At 44.1% G+C, this 19036-nt stretch overlaps 1 protein-coding gene across 4 annotated transcripts in view; it reads right to left on the bottom strand.

Annotated features, from left to right (window-relative positions):
* UBE3C (ubiquitin protein ligase E3C) overlaps nt 1–19036 on the bottom strand; it is a 91152-nt gene that overhangs the window by 64047 nt on the left and 8069 nt on the right. For 2 of the 4 annotated variants that reach the window (XM_019659097.1, XM_019659098.1), the window contains exons 2-6: nt 8569–8622; nt 7193–7267; nt 6117–6263; nt 2826–2941; nt 875–1032 (exon numbers count right to left, since the gene is read on the bottom strand). In XM_019659097.1, coding sequence (XP_019514642.1) covers nt 875–1032; nt 2826–2941; nt 6117–6263; nt 7193–7267; nt 8569–8622 — 550 coding nt within the window. The remainder of the gene's footprint in view (nt 1–874; nt 1033–2825; nt 2942–6116; nt 6264–7192; nt 7268–8568; nt 8623–19036) is intronic. The other 2 variants (XM_019659099.1, XM_019659101.1) reach the window with 2 other exon arrangements.

Genomic DNA, 19036 nt, shown 5'->3' with positions numbered 1-19036 from the left:
TGATAACATCTATTTTTTTTTATTTTTTTTATTTTAGCTGAGCCATCCTGCCACCTGTTGGCAGCTCAGCGGCAGCTCAACTCGGGCCGGACTCGAACCGCTGTTGCTCAGAGCTCAAACCCTTGAGCGAGCTCTTAACCAACTGAGCCACTCAGCCGGCCCAACATCTATTTTTAATGTTGACTGATACTTTGGGAATCCGAGCCCTAAAGTATTTGACTCTCTACCAGTAAGAAACTGCGGATCAGATTTTTAAAGTTTTTGTGACTATATATTGTTTAATTCATCATAAAAGTTTTTAAATCATATGTATTTCACAGTCTCTTTCCAAAATGGTGTCACTGATGTGTTCCTCAGAAGAATTTCAGATCTAGGTTATTGTGTCTTACATAATGCAGACATTTTAAGAAGAGTGTCAATGCGTAAAAGCTTTAACACCGACTGGGTGAGAAAATTCACGTCAGTTGGGTCTCTTACCCTCCACTCGTGACCTCAGGCAGGCTTCCTGCTGATCAGCTCATGTGTGTGCGGGGTGCTGCTCAGTCAGGAGAGACTGGCAGCTGCCCTGCAGACACACTATGTGCCCAGAGCACCCAGAACATGCTTGGAAAACATCCCTCCATTTGCGTCGTTTTCAAGCAGCAGGAAAATCTCCGTAAAGATATTAAACACATTTCCAAATCTCAGGGTAGGTAGAGACGAGGACAAATGGTAGGATGTGTGGCTCCCAGTGGGCATCCCCTCAGCTGGGCCAAATGCTTCTGTCACAAAGTCACTCTTGACATTGGGAGTGATCCGCAGGCCTCACTGGGAACCCTGGCCCACGCTCGTCACACAGCACCAACCCACAGTTCTGACCCCACCAACTACTTACCATTTTGAACCATGCAGTGCAAAATTTGTTCAATTACTGACACCACGTAGCTAGCATCCTGTAAAACAGGTAAGTAAGTGTGCTCTGATGAAAACACCTCGAGCATTCTCATTGGAAGTGCGACATTCAAACTGTCATCGTTACAGTTTTGCAGCAACCTGTAAAAATCAAGAAAAGTGTTCACATACTTGCTTGCATGTATGTGGCAAATGTCACCAGAAGCTTCCTCAGGTGACCGTCCCTCACTGTGCTCAGTGTGGGAGCCGCTCTGTTCTAATAACAGGATAGCTCCAGAGAGAGGCACGACTCAGACCACAGCAAAACCATCACATGCTCTGTCATGCACACCTTTTTTCAGTCCGTATTATGTGCCAAACAGCAATGTTGGCACTGGGCTTACAGAAATGAAAAATGCACAATCACAGAGGGAGAAACAGATGAGAAAACTCGAAGACCACAAATTCAGTGTGAGAAGTGTTACAATCCACGGACTGTACCAAGAGAAGCTACCCCTAAATCAACTCAGATAAGGATGTCTTCTCTTTAAAAGTGCCTATTACCTCCGTCAAAGATGTCTTCAAGATGTCCCAGGCCTGCAATCTCCCCTCCGTTAAAACCTACTTCTGGCCCTGAGTCATCAATCATTTTGACTAAAGAGAATGATATGAAAATCACAGGCAGAAGGGAAGGCGCAGCTGTCCTGAAATCACGTCTCACTTAAAAGCAATGTCTTTTCTTACAATCAACTGTATACAGACATCACTTCCATACGACAGTGCCCCTCACTGAAAGGAGGCCGGGAGGGGTGACAGATCCTGGCACAAAGGAGACCTGGCCTTAGGGACGGGCAGGAACAAGCCTGTGTGTGGGCCTGCTCCATTCTCCTGGGCTATGGATTTAACTGTAAGAAACCACCGGGCCTGCCCAGCAGTCCCCTGGCCCAGCTGCGCCCCACGCTGCACCCTTGGTGTCACCATCCTAATGGGTATGCAGCTGTGATTGGAATTTATTTCCCTGATTATTTATGAGGTGGAGTACCTTTTCAAGGGCATATTGGTCATTCATGTCTCCTTTTCAAGAGCACTAAAATCTATTTTAACTGGGTTAAATTTTTTTAACTGGGTTGCTTGTTTCTTGGGGGGAAAAAAAAAGCTGTACTTGCCCCTGTCCAAGGCCAAACCCTAGAGCCCTCCAAACACACCCTGACTGCTCACTCGCGCAGAGGCTCGGCTCCAGCTATCCTCCGCGTCCTCCCGCCCCAGTGCTCCGTCCACACTGGACCATCAGCAAGCAGGCAGCCAGTTTTTCTAAGTCAGAGACCATCTCCGGGTTCCACTGCCCTCACCAGCTCCTAGTCCACGTCTGAGCTCCCTCGCAGAACTACTTATATTACTAGTTTCTGTTAACCCTGCTCAGTCGGACCTGCCCCCTCCACTGTTCCCATCAAGGTCACCAACAGTGTTACTGTTGGGAAGAGCTGCCCAAGACTGTGAAACGGGGGAAAAGGAGAGAGAAGGAGGTTACTGGGGGCCTGTCCAGCTCCCCACTGGGTGACGTTGTCAACAGACCCTTTCATTCGGGCACCAAGGGCTCACGGCCCCTAACCGTGCTCTTCTGGAAACTGAACCCAAGAAGGTCACGGTGGTGACTTGGTTCAAGTTCATACCCAAATCACACTGGGAGCCTGTGATCTGGCAGAGACGCTGGAGGCGGGGGCCTGCTCACAGCAGGCATCCTCTCGACCGGCCAGTCCAATCACTAGTGACCCAGACGTCATCTGGAAGGAACGTCTAGCTACGTTTTAATGTCACAGGCCAGAATCACCAGGAGTGAAACGTCTCACACACAGAATGTTCCACAGTCTCACAAACAAACAAAACCACTGTCTCTCAGACAGGGGACACCAAAAGGTATCCCTCCAGACATCCCAGGTGTGACTGCCACGGGTTACCTGCAGCAGAGGCTCATCAGCCTCTTTATCTGAAATAAGCATGTAAGTCTCTCGGATCCATCCAACTGCTGGACAAACAGAGAGCTGTGTTTAATTAAGTTCTGATACATCCATATCTGAAAGAGCAAAACAGACAAATTACAACTCTCAATCCATAAACAGCTAACTGCTTACTGAAGTACACGATGTCCTGAGGTGGTGAACAGATACTTAGTCAAAATTAACCAGAACACGGTAAGAAGTAAATCTCTCGTGTCAGGTTTTACTTAGAAGCATACATGTTTTGGATTTTCCACCTTAAAATGGAACATCAGTATTAAGCTAAATTACTGAACTTATTACCAAAACAAAGTACACTTAAAACTCATGTAAATCTGAAACAAAAACTGTTCATTTGCAAACATCAGCATTCCATAATAAAAATATATGAGAAACAATTGTAATCGTAAGTTACACAGGCATCTGTTTCTCCTTCTTACCTTTCTCCCCTGTGCCTCTAACATCCTTTCCTTTCGGATGCTCCACTTCCCTAACTCCTGGACATTGGCACTCACACGGCCCCACTATCCCCTGTAAAAAGGTCAGGCGTGCAATGCTGAGGCGATGGCTGTGGACCTAACTAGACGGGAGGTTCCTTTCACAGTGTGTATCGCGGTGGACACTTTCAAGGTTTTACAACTTCGTTTGTCAAGGGCACCTCCATCAGCTGGAAAACAAAGGCCTGGTGTGTGTCCGGGCTGCCCGAGATCCCATTCCGTGGACGGGGTCGCTGGTCAGTCCAGCAAATGTCACACCTGCCTCCAGGAGGCCTGACTATGCGGCCGCCATAAGCGATCCTGAAACCAACCCCTAACGAAGAGCTTCTTGCACTTTCTCTGCTGGGCTTCTGTTTGCTCACTTCATAGGGCCCATCAGCACCAGTTAAAATGAAGACGGCCTCCTAACCGTGGCTCAGCATAAATGTGCACGGACTTCTTTTCTACCTGGTCTCCTGAAGGTGTTTCTCTCTGACAGTAACGCTTATCTGATATAAAATGTATCAGACAACTAAAATACCAATGCAAAAGTCTTCTGCATAGCTAATTAAAGAGTGGTCCTGAACTGGGTGGAAAGAACTCGTGGAAAGAGCTCCAAATACTGACGTGCCTACACACAAGCTTTCTTTTTGAGGTGTTTGTAGCTACCTTGTTCATATTTTCTCAGGAACCAGTATGATATGAAAGCTTTCTGCACCATCTGACACACAGTTCATTCCAAAACCTGTGCTATAACGAATAGAAGTAGGGCACAGTGACTAAGCATTGTGAAAATCTAAAGGGCAGCGGCCATAGGAAGCGCGAGCATAAGGCTATAAATGTATTAACCCAGCAGCTGTGTTTCACGTCGTCTATGAAACTTAAGAAACTCACACCAGTATGATACTTTCCCTGAACTGGACTGGGCTTTGATACTATGTTTATAACTATATAAACTATGACAGATGCACCGATATCATCCAGAAAGTTCTAGCATCATTACATTAAACACTTGACTTAACTTTTTGTTGCTGGTATTATTTACTAAACGCAGGTAAGTTTTAAAAACTCTCCTTCTTAGTCATCCTTTCTCAGGAAGTCAAGTAGGGATGTGCATCCACAGAACAAGAGAGCAAAACCAAGAGAGCAAAAGACAGCAAGTCGGGAGGGAGGGTCTGAAATGGAAGCAAAAGGTGTGCCCAGGATCCCGCCCAGGATCCCGGCAGGCCTGGAGGGCGACCGAGCCACAGTCAGGAGGGACAGCTCCAGCTCCTTCAGGGGAGACAGAGGTGGATGACCTGACACCATTAACCGTGGAAAACTGACTGGGAAGCGCTGTACAGCACAGTTGGAAGGCGAAAGGCAGCTTTATCAAGATTCCAGGAAAATTAAACAAGAGTAAGGCAACTGTTAACTCCAGAATAAGTCAAGAAAACTGTGCACAAAGGAAAACACACTCACAGGACACTATTTTAGTAGCGCACACGTTTCAAGTCATGAGGATATAAATAAGGGGGGAGGGAGGGCGGCCACGTGGGCTTACTTCTGCAGCTGCAGCTTAGAACCGCTACCAGACATGGCATCACGCTTGCCGCGAGGGTGGAAGTTAGGGAACCTGAGGACTGGGGCAGGGGACTCCCCCCAATATATGACTAGTTTATTGTCCCTGCATTGTTGTTTGCAAACTGAGTCACTATTCAAGCTCACGCCCGTCCTATTACCCAGGTCTGACGGCATTAATCCCTGCAGGGTTCAGAAGCCACACCTGAGCGACTGGCTGTGGTCTGCACACACGGTCACCTCCCTGCTCTTCACTGGCGGCTGTGGAAGTGGGACAGTGCAGCCGCACCCCCAGGCACCATGCGGGCTGCTGACAGGACCGGCTCACAGAGCAAGCGTGGCAAGAGCAGCTCTCCAGAGGACAGGGTGCTCCGAGAGCCGTACACGACGGACAGCCCCACAGCACCCCATGTCTGTGCTGTTGGGGATCTTTCAGCCCACAAGGTCAGAGTGCCGAAAGCTGGACGGACTGCTCCGGAAAGAAGCCAGATTCTCTGCTGCTGCGCTTTCCCAATTCTTCTCCTAAACCTCAGCCAGAAAGCCTGGGAAGAGCCTGCGATCGAGGGAAGCACAGGGGCGGATGCAGCCTCTGCGCGGCCTCTCTGGACTGGCTCTCGTTTACGGAAAGTTCCGCCCCTGCTCCAGCCTAGCTCAACTCAGGAAGCAATGCTGCGGTTTAAAGCAAACGCCAGATAAGCAATAAGGACTCCTCGGTCCCCGTCCGTATTACTCATCTACCCGTCTGTACACATTTCCCCATCAACACACTGCTTGTCACTGATGACATTAGAACCTATAAAATTTAAAGTAATCCAACTATATTTCTGATGTTGTAAGAGAGAGGTCCTGTGTTCTAGAGGCTTAAAGTGTTTACAGGTGATAGGCCACGATATTTAGGGTGCACCTGGCAATGATGGAAGGCACAGGTGTGGAAGGTTCTGTGACACCAAGTGACAACTGCCATAGGTGCATGGTGGGTGGCTCAACATTACTTTTTCTTATTTTTAAAAAATTTTCCATAATAAAAAATAAAAAGAATTATTGAAAATTTATATCAATGTTCAAGAGGTAAAAACACGTTATCAAGATGACCTATGACAGGCAGCTGAGGAAAAGTTCACGAACGTGAGACACATAGGAGGAGGTCATCGGACCATATTTTAAAAAGCTGGACAGTATGTCAACAAGAATAAGTCTAAATGTAGTTAACACTCACCAAACGTTTTGAGTCTTCGTTCTGTTTATAAAAAAACAGAAGCTGCCTCACCAAAAGGGTAAGGTTGGGACCATTACCAATGGAAAAAGTGCCACCAGACTGTGACAAGTTAGCGCAGCGGTCAAAAGCACTTCTTTGGATGGAATACTGAAAAGAAAACAAAACAAATTAATAAGTATACAGGCACATATTCACGGCCTAAACATACACTTAACAGGAGTGGGAGACACTGATAATTAAGATGCCTACTGTGGAGTTATCAGCAAAAGGCTAAATAGAAACAAAAAACTTGGAATGTAATGACAGACCCATAAATGTCCCTGAAAATCTTCCACCACTTCCTTCTACTTTGATCTTTAGCTGTGGTTTAGCCTATGTATGCATCTTACTGTTTAAAAATAACCTCGAACTCACGTATCTATAAATCTTCATGTAAATATAAACTAATACAATTAATTATTGGGGGAAATACTATTATCAACATTAACTTTCATTAAACAGGTATACAAAAAGACAGACAAAACAAACTCCACTTCTAAGACTCCACGGTCATTATTTAAAATGAGCTCTCGGGCCGGCCGAGTGGCGCGATGGTTAAGAACTCGCTTGGGATGCCAGAGGGCCCCGGTTCGGATCCCACATATGAGGGCCAGTGACATTGCCCTCCACAGCTAAGATGCTGAACAACAGCTCAACCTGGAGCTGGGCTGCCATGAGTCGCCGGCGACGGCGTAGGCTGCACTCCCTGTGGCAGTGGGTTGCCATGGGCTACCGTATGTAGCCAGCAGCCAGCGTGAGCAGCCAGCAGCCGCAGTGAGCGGCCGTCCAGAAGCCGGCGACTGATCTGCCTCGCCAGAGAAGAGCGCAATGATGGTGCCAACTTGGGCCAGTGAAGCAACATCCTCCACAACTAGATTGAAGAACAAAACGACAGCAACTTGTCTGTTCCCCTTCCCCCAATTCCCCAGCACTGTTCCCATCCCCCCAATTCCCCAATAAAAAAAAAAATAAAATAAAATAAAAATAAAATGAGCTCTCATATGCCTTTCTAATTCTCGATTTATAAACAAACTTACTTGCTGTTTTCTGTCTCGATAGCCTCGAATAAATGACTGGATAATTATTGCATTTTTCAATCTTCGCCTTTCTTCCTGGATGATGGAAGGAGGAGGGAATAATCAGTCAAAATCAGTGAAAATGACATTTAGTTAGTAAACTTTTAAAAAAAAAATTACAGCTATATTAATTCACATACCACAAAATTCAATCTGTTGAGTGTACGATTCACCAATTTTTAATATGTTCAAGTTTGTGCAACCATCACCACTAATTTTAGAACACTGTCATCACCTACCCCTCCAAACCCCTGTACCCATGAGCAGTCACCCCTCATCCCCGCCCACCCTCCCCCACACTTCCCTGCCCCTGGAGACCACTTCGATTTCTGTCTGTGTGGAACTGCCTATTCTGAGCATGTGTGGCTTTTTCACTTGGCATGATGTTTCAAGGTTCATCCATGCTCCATCATGTATCAGGACTTCACTCCTACAGATCGATGGCCAATTAACTGTCCTCTGTACGGATGCCTCACATTTTGTTTATCCATTTATTAGCTGATGGACATTTGGGCTGTTTCCACTTTGGGTTATTTATGAATAATGCTGCTGGGGATATTCGTGTAAAATTTTGGTGTGGACAAGTGGTTTTCATTTCTCTTGGGTGAATACCTAGAAGTGAAATTAACAACTGAAGAACTGCCAGACTGTTTTCCAAAACGACTACACCATTTTCCAATCCCATCAGCAGGAAGGCTTTTTAAAAATGTTTCTGTTTTAAATGTGAAAACAATGTAGACATCACAAACATTTATTTTAAAGGTCACTTTTTGTTTCAAAGCAGAAAACTCTAATTTGTATTGACTTGGGCCTGTCTTCAGTGACCTAGCAAAAATACATATTCTTTGTCTTCATTCTAACCATTGCAGCTACCACTATTTGAGAGGCTACTACGTGCCAGCCCTAGGAAGGACATTTTACATGCCCTTGTACAATAACCTTACAGGTCAGTATTACTCTTGTTTTAAAGATGTAGAAACTGAAATTTCCACAAAGATTAAATAATGTGGAAAAATTTAAGAGTCAGAATTCAAACTCAGGCGTAACACTAAACTCTGTCCTCCATCTTACTGCGCAACACTGTCTCACGTCCCCTATGAAAGCTGCCTCTCCTGCAGAGGGTGCTTTTAGTCCATCTTTTCCACGTTGGTTCCAGAATAAATGATTCACTGTAAAACCCAACAAACCCAGAAATTTTTCTAAAGCTTAATATATATAAATATACATATATTACATCATACATGACACATACATATCTAACATATATAACAATAAAGCCGTCTTATTTAAATGCTATTGAAAAATCCTATTAGAGCCTATTATAAAACTGTTTTTACCTCTCTCTTTCTTCTTTCTTCCTGAGTACGATGTAAAAGAGAAGCCTTTTCTTCCTAAACACAAAGAGATCCAATTATTATAGAATGTTTTGACCCAAAACATCCCATCAAACTATCTGCCTTAACAAGAAGTCTGAGACACAAGAGGTTAAATGGTTTTCTGAGGTCACAGATCTAATTAAAGTTGGTATTTCAGTAGTTTTCTAAGAATAAAATCTGATTTTTTTAAACACAAAGCGAGTTCAGGTAAAGCTGGGGAGACAGGAAGATCCATGCGCTGTATCAATGTTAACATCCCCATTCAGATGATAACACTAGCTTTGCAAAATCCGGTCCCAGGGGAAATGAGGCAACATGAACAACGGATCTTTCTGTATTATTTCTAACAGCTGCACAGGAGTCTACAATTATCTCAATAAAAATTCAAAGAAAAATCAATTTATTTACTGTTATCAACATTAAAACCATTTTTTTCATCCTAAGTAAAACTAAATTTTGAACAAAATTACTTGGTATGGAGAAGGAACCAAATAATAAATGGGAAAATTAAACATTGCAAATAAAATAAAAATACATAAAGACAACCCTCCTCTCCCCAAAACTGTTCCAGTCAATAAATAATGTATGGGCATTTTATTTTTGTAAATTTAATCCAAAATAAAATTAAAGACCTACCCAAGAAACTACATATGAATCATTAGGAAAATCTAAAAACTTAAATTTCTTAACAAAAACATTTACCCTGTCAGAAGTGTTGGAAGGCAAGTAATTACCAATTTATAATAATACACTGATATGTGAACAAACACACAATGTGTACAATGAAAAGTTTCTCACTGACAAAATTTAAAGCCAAAGAAATAAATCTTCCAGATATTTTCCATTGTAGAAAACTTCATTTCTTGAATTTCAAATAAAAAACCTTTACCTACCACATGTCCAAAATCAGAAAATATTTTGTTTAAACTTAATCAAAAAGAGAATGCAAAATCTGAAATAAAATGTGAAAGTTATGATGTTCAGAATTATGGAAAACTTAGATAAAAACACAGACATATTTTTGATCAGTATCTTTATTCATGAATAGAACTGGTATGTTTATATCTATAGTTTCTTTTCTCCATTTGTCCAGATTTAATATATGTTCATTATTTCATTACAGCTAAAGAGCTCAGATTTCCTAAAATGGTATGTACACCGTTACAACTATGAAAAAAGGTACTTAATGTCTGAAATTAAATAAACCAACATTTTACCTTTAAAAAACGATACATGTGAAAAAAAAAGATACATGTGGGAAAAGTCATTAATTTACTTCCACACACCGATCTGAGCTTAGTTGTCACTAATCTAAAGTCCCATGGCCCCAAGGACCTCATGTGTTTCTTTCTGCCATGTCCTTGTCATCTGCCTCAGTGTCTGGCACAGTAGATGTTCAATAGTCACAAAACAAGTGGATGAACATTTCCTTTAGGTAAAACAAAGCAGTCTAAATGAAAGAGTAACTGTAACAGTTGCAATATTTTAAAAATCAAAATAGGTACTAAGTATCAAAAAGCATAATCAGACTCTAACTGAATGCTAGAATTTCTTAGCGATTCCACTTTGAGTCTGAAGCTTATGGTGTGCAAGGAGCCATGAAAGCAGAAGAGGCAGCGCGGGCCATGCTGACGGCGACTATTCTTAGCTTCAGTACCTGTGGAAATAGGACGCCATGTCAATGTGACAAGTCAGTGCTCTTGCTGTGCTCAAGGGCTAGAAAGTTTCCTACCTGAAAGCTCATTTCAAAAATAATAAGTATAGCAGGCAAATCCAAAGTATTGAATACGCACACCCATGAAAAATCATGACGTGATTTCACGAATGAAACTGCATTTTAAAAAATATTAAGGCCCTTCAAAGAGTATTCAAGCTCCTTAAATACTTTACAGAAAAAAGAGAAAGGTCTATAGGTAGAGGCCAACCAATCCCTCCATCGAGTCGGTCACACCAGAGAGCTGACTCTAGGGATAGCGCCAGCAGCCACCACCACTGATCTGTGTACGCCCACTCCCTGTGCCCTGGCAAACGTGTGTGACACACAAAGCACTACCAGGGCCGGGGGCTTGGCCTCCGTGCTAAGCAACACTTGGAGCCCTTGGATGAGGTGAATTCTGCACTCCTCAGAACAAACAACCCTATGAGGCAAGCACCATCCTTTGTCCTGTTTACCGATGAGAAAAGGGAGGTTCAAAGTGAGGTTCAAGATCTGAACTCAGATGGGCACAGAGCCTAAGCTGTCAGCAGCGCGCTATTTACTTTGAAAAAGAACATCACATATGATCTTATTACATTTTGGGAAATTAAAAAAAGTCGATTGTGTGCATAATCCATAAGTAATTTGGAAGGTGTCTACCAGAAAGGAAGCCGGTGGGGAAGAAGCCACAAGAAGGAAATCGGGATCACCCCAAACTCTGCATGTCCTGAAAGCATGGGGCGCAGCCACGCCCCTGAACCACGTGACTCTCGTCCTCCCCATCTCGGAGAACAGCTCCAGTCAAAGGCATTCATTCCAGTGAGGCACTTCCTCCCTCAGCTAAAACTTACGGCGGCGTCAGGGCGTCAGGGCGTCAGGATCGTGCTCGGTGCCAGGCAGGGTTAGGTCAACAACGCGTTTGTTCCCCAGGAGCTCAGTCTGGTGGAGAAGAGAGCCTGTTTATGAGGCCCTCCTGCGGGGCAGGCACGCCTGAATAAGGTGGACTCAGTCCTTGCCTGCGAGCCACACTTGACACACTTTACGAGACGCCTCGGGATGAGCCAGCAGGGAGGGGGAACAGGAACACCGCCTCAGGGACTCGGAGGACACTCGGAAGGGGAATTCACGACATCTTGGAAGGAAGCGTTCAGCGGGTGAGAAGATGGAAGAATGTCCCAGCAGAGGGAGAAAACCCGGGAAGCAGCTGGGGGAGAAAGCAGGGGACGAAGGAGGGGGAGACCCTCTGTGTAGGGGTCAGAGGTCAGAATCGAGGCTCCGTCTGGGAGCCCCATCTCTGGCTCTGCGATCCGCACAAGCAGACAGGGTGACATGGAAGGGGATGATGACAGAAGTACAATTCACTGACCCGAGATGTCTAGGGGACTGACAGTAAGTCAGCAGGTAATGAAAATAACGGAAGAAGGATGGACTGAAAATTGAGAGTTCAAATCCCCCCATCGCTTCAGCTTGAACTCCTTCCGTGGCCTCTTCCTTCTGCGGCTTCCCAATTCTGTCTGCATCACCTCACACAGGGTGCCACCCTTTAAAGCAAACAAAACACTGCCATCTAGTCTAAAAACCATCCCTAAAAGATCGCTGAACACAAAGAAAACCATCTCTTCTCAAAGCTCAATTCTGTAAATTAATCAGACGTGTATAAAGCCTGCTACACGGCCCTTCTTTTTCGATGTCACAGCAGCCTGAGGACCTACGTTCGGTGCCACCAAGGAACTCTAGGGGATCGAGTTCACACACAGCCTGAGCGCAGGAATACCAGTCACACGCTGTGGTCCCCACCCCCCCTCAGGATGCTGCCACAGCACAGGGTCCCCGCTCACCACCCTGCTCCGCGGCCTGGCAGGGCCCGGCCTTCCCTTCTGACACCAACAGCACCTGGTGAGCACCCGCTGGCTCAGGTGACACGGCTCCACTGCGGTCCCTTCCGTCCCAGCCGCCAGCCACCATGACCCTTCCTGCCCCTGCTGGACCGGCCAGCCCACTAATGTGGACAGATTGCTTTGGCACATACGACAGTCATCCAGGTGTATTCAACACGCGGGAAATGACTGGATCTGCAATGGGCACATCACGGGGACCAGACAGGTATCACCTCCAAAGACATGGCCTCCCTTCAGCGAATGATGCCAAAGTGCTGGCGTGGCTGCGAGAACTTTGGACAAGATGCGTTTTTGGTCCTCGGAGCAGAAACTAAGACAATAAAACTTGACCTGCATCAGTTCAAACAGCAAGTACTGAACGATGCAAGTACAAGCAGGTCCCGCAAGGACTCGATCCATCTCAGAGGAGGGGCGGCTCTAGGCGCCGCTAAGTGACAGGACCTGCTGCCTGGACAGGGGAGTGAGTGGCCCTGCAGGGCCCACCGCCACAGACAGGAAGACACACCCAGGCTGCGGGTCCGCATACCATGCTCAAACCGTAACCCTGGTGATGTTACACACTGAGCGGGGTCTGTACTTTTGTGCCTGACACGGACTCTAGAGGGAAAAAAGTGTCTATTTAAGGAGACACGTGTTTTTATCTTAGTGCACTTGGAGAGAAGAGAGTAAACGTTACTTTAATTGTATTTGTTTCTCTTTCAATAAGTTTAAGTTCCTTAAGAATAAGGTCTGTGTCTTACTCCTCTTTATAACCCTGATATTTAGCCTTGTGCCCAATTTAATGACTGAAGAATTAAATTTAGAAAGAAGTAAAGGTACAGCTGGGAAACCTGAAGCTTGACAGGCTGTTCGTCACTCACCTACTGAGGCTGACGTCAGAAAGACCCACGGCTTCCTAGCAGCACTGTGTAGTGCCACCCTAACGAGAATAACGGCCAGGCTAATGCCAAGTCCAATCGACAATTCCAATGTTCCGAATTCCCTCAGGAAGTGAACACGTCATTTCGGAAGTGCCCTAAGCTGTTGTGAATGTGCTTGGCAGTCCTTGCCCAGCCAGGCCCTCTCATCCATGGCGGTGAGCCCCTGGGTGGACAGGCAAGCTCCTTCGAGCCCTGCAAGCTCTTGCTGAACCCCTAGAGCAGTCTCTAACAGGCCACTGCCCCAAACCTTGACCGGGCAAACAGAGAGACCCATAACACAGCCTATGGTGAGTTTTAGCGGAAACCAGTGGGAGGGTGACAACAGAGGTGGGGAAAGCGGCCATGCAGAGCTCGGGCACACAGAGTACCTACGCTCAGGGTGGAGGGGGAGCAGTGGGCGGTGAGGGGCGCTTCCTAATGCCCGTGGAGAGAGGGAGGGAGCACCTAGGTGACTCGCACGCAGACTCTGAGACCACCCTCCTCGTCCTCCAGTGTCGCAGGCATTCCTTTGCCAGCCTCATGAGGTTTACCAAGTCTATACCATCTGTACCACTGTTTACTTAATGTTATTCTTTAAACTAACTTTTTAAACTGTATTTTCAACTAATTTGAGACAGAGAATTTTACAAAAATGGTATCCCTTCTATCTCTTACCCATTCCCCCTAGATAACCATGGTATAATTAGCAAGAACAAAAACTTAAAACTGGTACAAGACTACGAACTAAACTTTGTAAGAAATTCAACAATTTTCCCACTGATGATTGTTACCTGTTCTACGACCCCAGCCAGGACCCTCCACTGCAGTGGACTACGATTTCTTCTTAATCCTCACCAGTCCATAACAGTTCCTCCATCTCTGTGTTTCATATTCTGACTGTCCCTCGACTTGGATTTCTCCGATATTCTCTCACAATTAGAGGTAGGTGGTGCTGGGTTTTAATGCATAGAGTACAATATATTGGGTTGTCGGAAAAGTCATGATGTATTTTTTTCTGTTTTTCGTTGCAAAAATGCGTCATGACATTTCCGACAACCCAATATATGCTTGCTTCCACACTTCCACAAATGACCGAGTACACAAACAAGAGGGAAGGGAAATGTCCTTGTCACCGAGTTCAGTTAATGAAAACAGCCCCCACCACCACCGTGATGAACACCGCAGGCAAGAACACTGGTGCATGCTAAAGCTAGTGGCTCACATCTGAGGAAAAACAAGATTTGCCTGATCTCGCAGTACCGCCCTCAAGGCAGTTAGTTACCAACCACCAAGGGAAGGACGGCAGGGAAGCTGCAGACACCACCACTTGACCAGGCAAACTGACCAGTAATAAAGCACAAGGACATCAGGCTAGATGCACAGGATACAGCGTAACTTTTGTGTGTCTTACCGGAAAGACTCTTTTTAACTATGTCAAGAGGAAACTTTGTATCATTACACTAAATGGAAAAACAGTAACACTGACAAAACAGAAGGTACTCCTGAAAATAATGAAAACAAAACTGCATTGTTAAATTGGATGTTACACAGTAGTCATGGGGATGTAGGGTATAGCATAAGAAATATAGTCAATAATATTGTAATAAACATATATGATATGGTACCACCTGGGTACTAGATTTGTTGGGGTGACAGATGGGAGGGGAGTTGGGGGGCAGAGTGAAAAAGGTGAAGGGATTAAGAAGTAGAACTTGGTAGTTATTAAATAATCATGGGGATGTAAAGTAAAGCACAGGGAATATAGTCAATAATACGGTAATAACTATGTTTGGTGCCAGGTGGGGACTAGTAAGGGTGATCACTTCTTAAATTATATAAATGTCTAACCACTATGCTGTACTTGAAACTAAATATAAAAGAATATTGAAAGTACACTGTAACTGAAAAATTAAAAAAGGGGAGAAAAGGGAAAGAGGAATAAGAGGTCTAAATTCCCAGATATAAAACAAATAAATCATGGGGATGTGATGTACAGGATAGGGAATATAGTCGTTAATATTGTGATAGCGTGGGACCGTGTCAGATGGTTGCTGGACTTATGGTGATCAATTTTTTAGGTATATAAATGTTGAATAACTACGGTGTACTCCTGAAATATATATAATAGTGTATGTTAGCTATACTGCAATAAAAATATTTATAAAAAATTTTTAACTGCATTGTTACACTTTAAATTAATTAAAAAATAAATACTGGATTGCAATAAAAACCAAATAAATTCATTTATGAAAAGCCTCACCAGAAACTAAGTTCCTCAAAGCAAAGAACGGTTTATAATGACAACAGGATGATGAGGTACTATGTGAAGTCTAAGAGGAAGACTCTATAGTTTTATTTTTTTAATTTTGATATCAAACAGTATGGTGACTAAATTATTTACATGTTTATCATTAGCTCGGTTAATGGTATTTAACTCCTTTCTCTGACAGAATTGGATTGCGAAAATTAATTGCTAACTAAAACATGTGATTTGGGTTCAGCAAACTTTTGTTTCAACAAAGCGCCCAAGTTCCAAGCTTCTGATCATGTCCTTTTATTTACTAATCCTCTCACAGTGATTTCAAAGGGGGAGTGGGGGTGGGGGGCTATCCGTTCACCACTCCCAGAGACCTTAACTCTGTCAATGTGGTATTTAAAACACTCTTTCCAAGTTTTTCACAGTTCCTTCCCCCACAATCAAGGTGTGTATCTAAGGGCTCCATGAATGGTTTACTCCACAAAGATCCGACAGTCCAGGGGAGCCCTCCTTCCTGCCTTGGGGATGGGGGAAAAAGCCCGTGTCTTCACAGAGCTGGTGAATGGTCACCCGCCTTTAATAGCAATGGGGCACTAACACTCTGTTAGGCACTCTTTTAAATTTCTTGCATCCATGAGATTTACTGGACGGCCTTTTGGATATGAAAGGTCCAGTTCCTGGTGCTGGAACACTGGATGAGACCCCCGTACTGAATGAACCACCACGGCATTCTGTACCCTCTGCTTTTCCCATGACATCACACGGCAAGTCTCTGCTGTTGGCCATGAAGTCATCTACACATTTTAAAAGCCATCCTCCAGGTTATGAGTTAGCCAGAAAATGTCCTACTGGACTTGTTTACTTGGGGCATGGTGGACAAACGGCAAAGGATTAGCTGGGGCGGAGTATCGATCAGTGGGCTCCCCAGTCCGCAGTCAGCAGCAGCCGCCCTGTCTTCCTGGGAGGCGAACTGCTGGCTCCCCTCACATGGCTCTATCCACCTCCAAGCGGACACTAACTAAATCACAGGAGGACTCTCCAGGGACGCTCGCTGCATGGTCACCAGACATCGCTGTAAGCACAGCTTTTCATGCATTTGGCCACCTGGCAGATCCAGTCTTTGCAATTAGATGCAATATCATAGACGAAGTGTTTTCAGCTTTTCCATTTAATTCCTGTCACACTGTGCACTTACTTTCAGGCTGTTTAGAAGTCTGTCTAGTTTGTTCCCAAAAGTTTAACAGGTTATGGGTGGTATGCCTTATGGTTTCAAAATAAAGCCTCAGAGCAATGGTTTCACACTGGACTGTGGCTCCTAAAGGGGCAGCTTCACTCTCAGCCAGTCCATGAAAAGTCAGATTTCAAATCTTCCTATTTGTTTGATTTGTTTTCTGTGCAGCCAGTAAGTTTACAAGAGTAAAGCTGGTTCCAGCAGGTCATTACTGTGGTCCTTATTACGACACCAATCCTAATTTCCTTAGTACCTTAATTTATAAAACAATCTTCACCTTTAGGCTTTAAAAACGACACTGTTTTTCCCTCACCCCTAATCCATGCCAGGCCCAGCAGTCAGGTAAAGAAATGGCAGAGGCATGCTCTTGATTTGCAATTACGAATATACATGTGGCCACACTAGCAAATAATTCAACTTCTTAAGTGAGATGATCAGCACGCGGCTAATAACCTAGAACAAGGCCAGGGAGTCAGCACACAGGACCCACGCTAGTGACGGGCCCAGCACTGTACAGGCCATGCTGTGCACATGTTCCCAAACTGCAGCCACTGGAAGCTGGCATGTGCCCGCACGCCTGGCATACCATCGCTCCCTACCCTAACCTCACATGAACAGACACCTCAGGGAACTCACAGCTCCGACAGCCTCGGTGTGTTTCTACTGGACATTGAAATAAATCATACTAAAATTTTAAATGTTCTTTCATATACCACCTAAATCATCACACATGATACTTTGGGACAAACACTGACCGACACTAATGAGGTCAGCGCACGAATAGAAAGGTCAATGTCAGCGGGTCTCGGGGAGACGCAAATAGAAACGGAAATCCAGCATGCGATTGAGGTGGCACCTCAGATCTATAGAGAATAAGCTATTATTCAATAAACTGTGTTGGAACAACTGAATAGGCTAAATAAATGATACTGTATCTCTTGTCTTCACATCAAAATAGATTCCTGATGAGGCTAAGATTTACATTCATACTCAGTACTATAAAAATATGTGAAGATAATAAGAAAATAAAAAAAAAATCTTAATGTGGAGAAAGACATTTTCTCAGAAAGATATACTATATTGCACATTAAATCCATGTTACTGTTTGTCATTAAATTCTTTAAGCCCTAAAGTTATTTAAGAATTATCAATTTGACTACATAAAAATCGAAAATTTCTACACAGAAAAATACCATAACCAAGGTTTTAAAGAGTAATAAAGTGGGAATAAATATTTGTAACACTGCAAAATCAATTATTTGTAGAAGTTCTCAATAATTCTAAAAGATTAACAATTAGTAATTTGCAAAAGTTATAAACAGAGCACAGGGAAATAAATGAAAATACCTTTTAAACCTAAGAACTTTACGCATTTTAGGAAAAAGTACAATAGTACACAGCGAACAGGCCTTTGAACCAATCTAATCGGTAAACTTGACAGCTCAGAACAGGCTGTGAGATGAAGACAGAGGCCATGCAGATATGACCCCAAAGAGGGCAATCTGGAAATGCCTATTAAAATTCAGAACGTCCTGGCCCTTGACCTACCACTTCTAGAAATTTAACCTGCACACATTATAGGCGCATATAGAAAAATATGAGCTCTGAGCAACAGCGGTTCGATGCCTGGCCCAACCTGAGCTGCCGCTGAGCTGCCAACAGGTGGCAGGATGGCTCAGCTAAAAAAAAAAAAAGAAAGCTATGCACCTCACTGTTAAATTAGCAAAGAACTGAAAATCACCCAAATGGCCGTTAAAGGCATGCCAGCTAGACAGCCTTTCACAGGAACACAGTAGGTCTCCGGTACTGATCTGGAACGAGCTCTGAGATGGAGTATTAGCGGGAGGAGAGAAGTACCTCAGTCTGTTTAACAAGCTCTAACATGTGTCTGTCTACACAAGAGGAGGCCCACACACCTCAAGGGTTCTATACACGGAGGGAGAGCGCCGACAGGACAGGTGAGAGCCTGTCATCCATCTGACCATAGGGTCAGGGACTGTTCGAGTGGGGGTAGGGGGACACTTCATCACTTTATTTGAATCTTTATTTTGTACTTGAATTATTATCCATGTACAGGCAATACTTTCTCATTTTTTAATAAAAACAAATGAAGCTATAGGAGAACATAAATTCTTTTATTCTTAAGTAGTTTCTGGTTTCAGTTTATTACACTTACACTTGAAAACATCTCTTACCTTTTAAAAAAGTTACAGATACCTAGCAGCAGTTTCATAAAACACACTAATCACATTGGTGTTTCTGGAAAGACCAAGCCCACTGTTCTTACAGCATACATGTCACTTTCAATGCTAACCACTCACGCCCATGGCTGGGACACTAAACCTATTCAACAATATGTAAACAGCAGTAAGTTACAGCAAATTTCTCTATTTGATCTGTGAGCTTAAGCACATTATCTTATCTCCTCTGAAAATTAAATATGAGCAA

This window comes from Hipposideros armiger, unplaced genomic scaffold (genome assembly GCF_001890085.2).
Source record: "Hipposideros armiger isolate ML-2016 unplaced genomic scaffold, ASM189008v1 scaffold_295, whole genome shotgun sequence".
Taxonomy (NCBI): Eukaryota; Metazoa; Chordata; class Mammalia; order Chiroptera; family Hipposideridae; genus Hipposideros; species Hipposideros armiger.
This window is presented reverse-complemented; position numbering and strand designations above follow the sequence as displayed.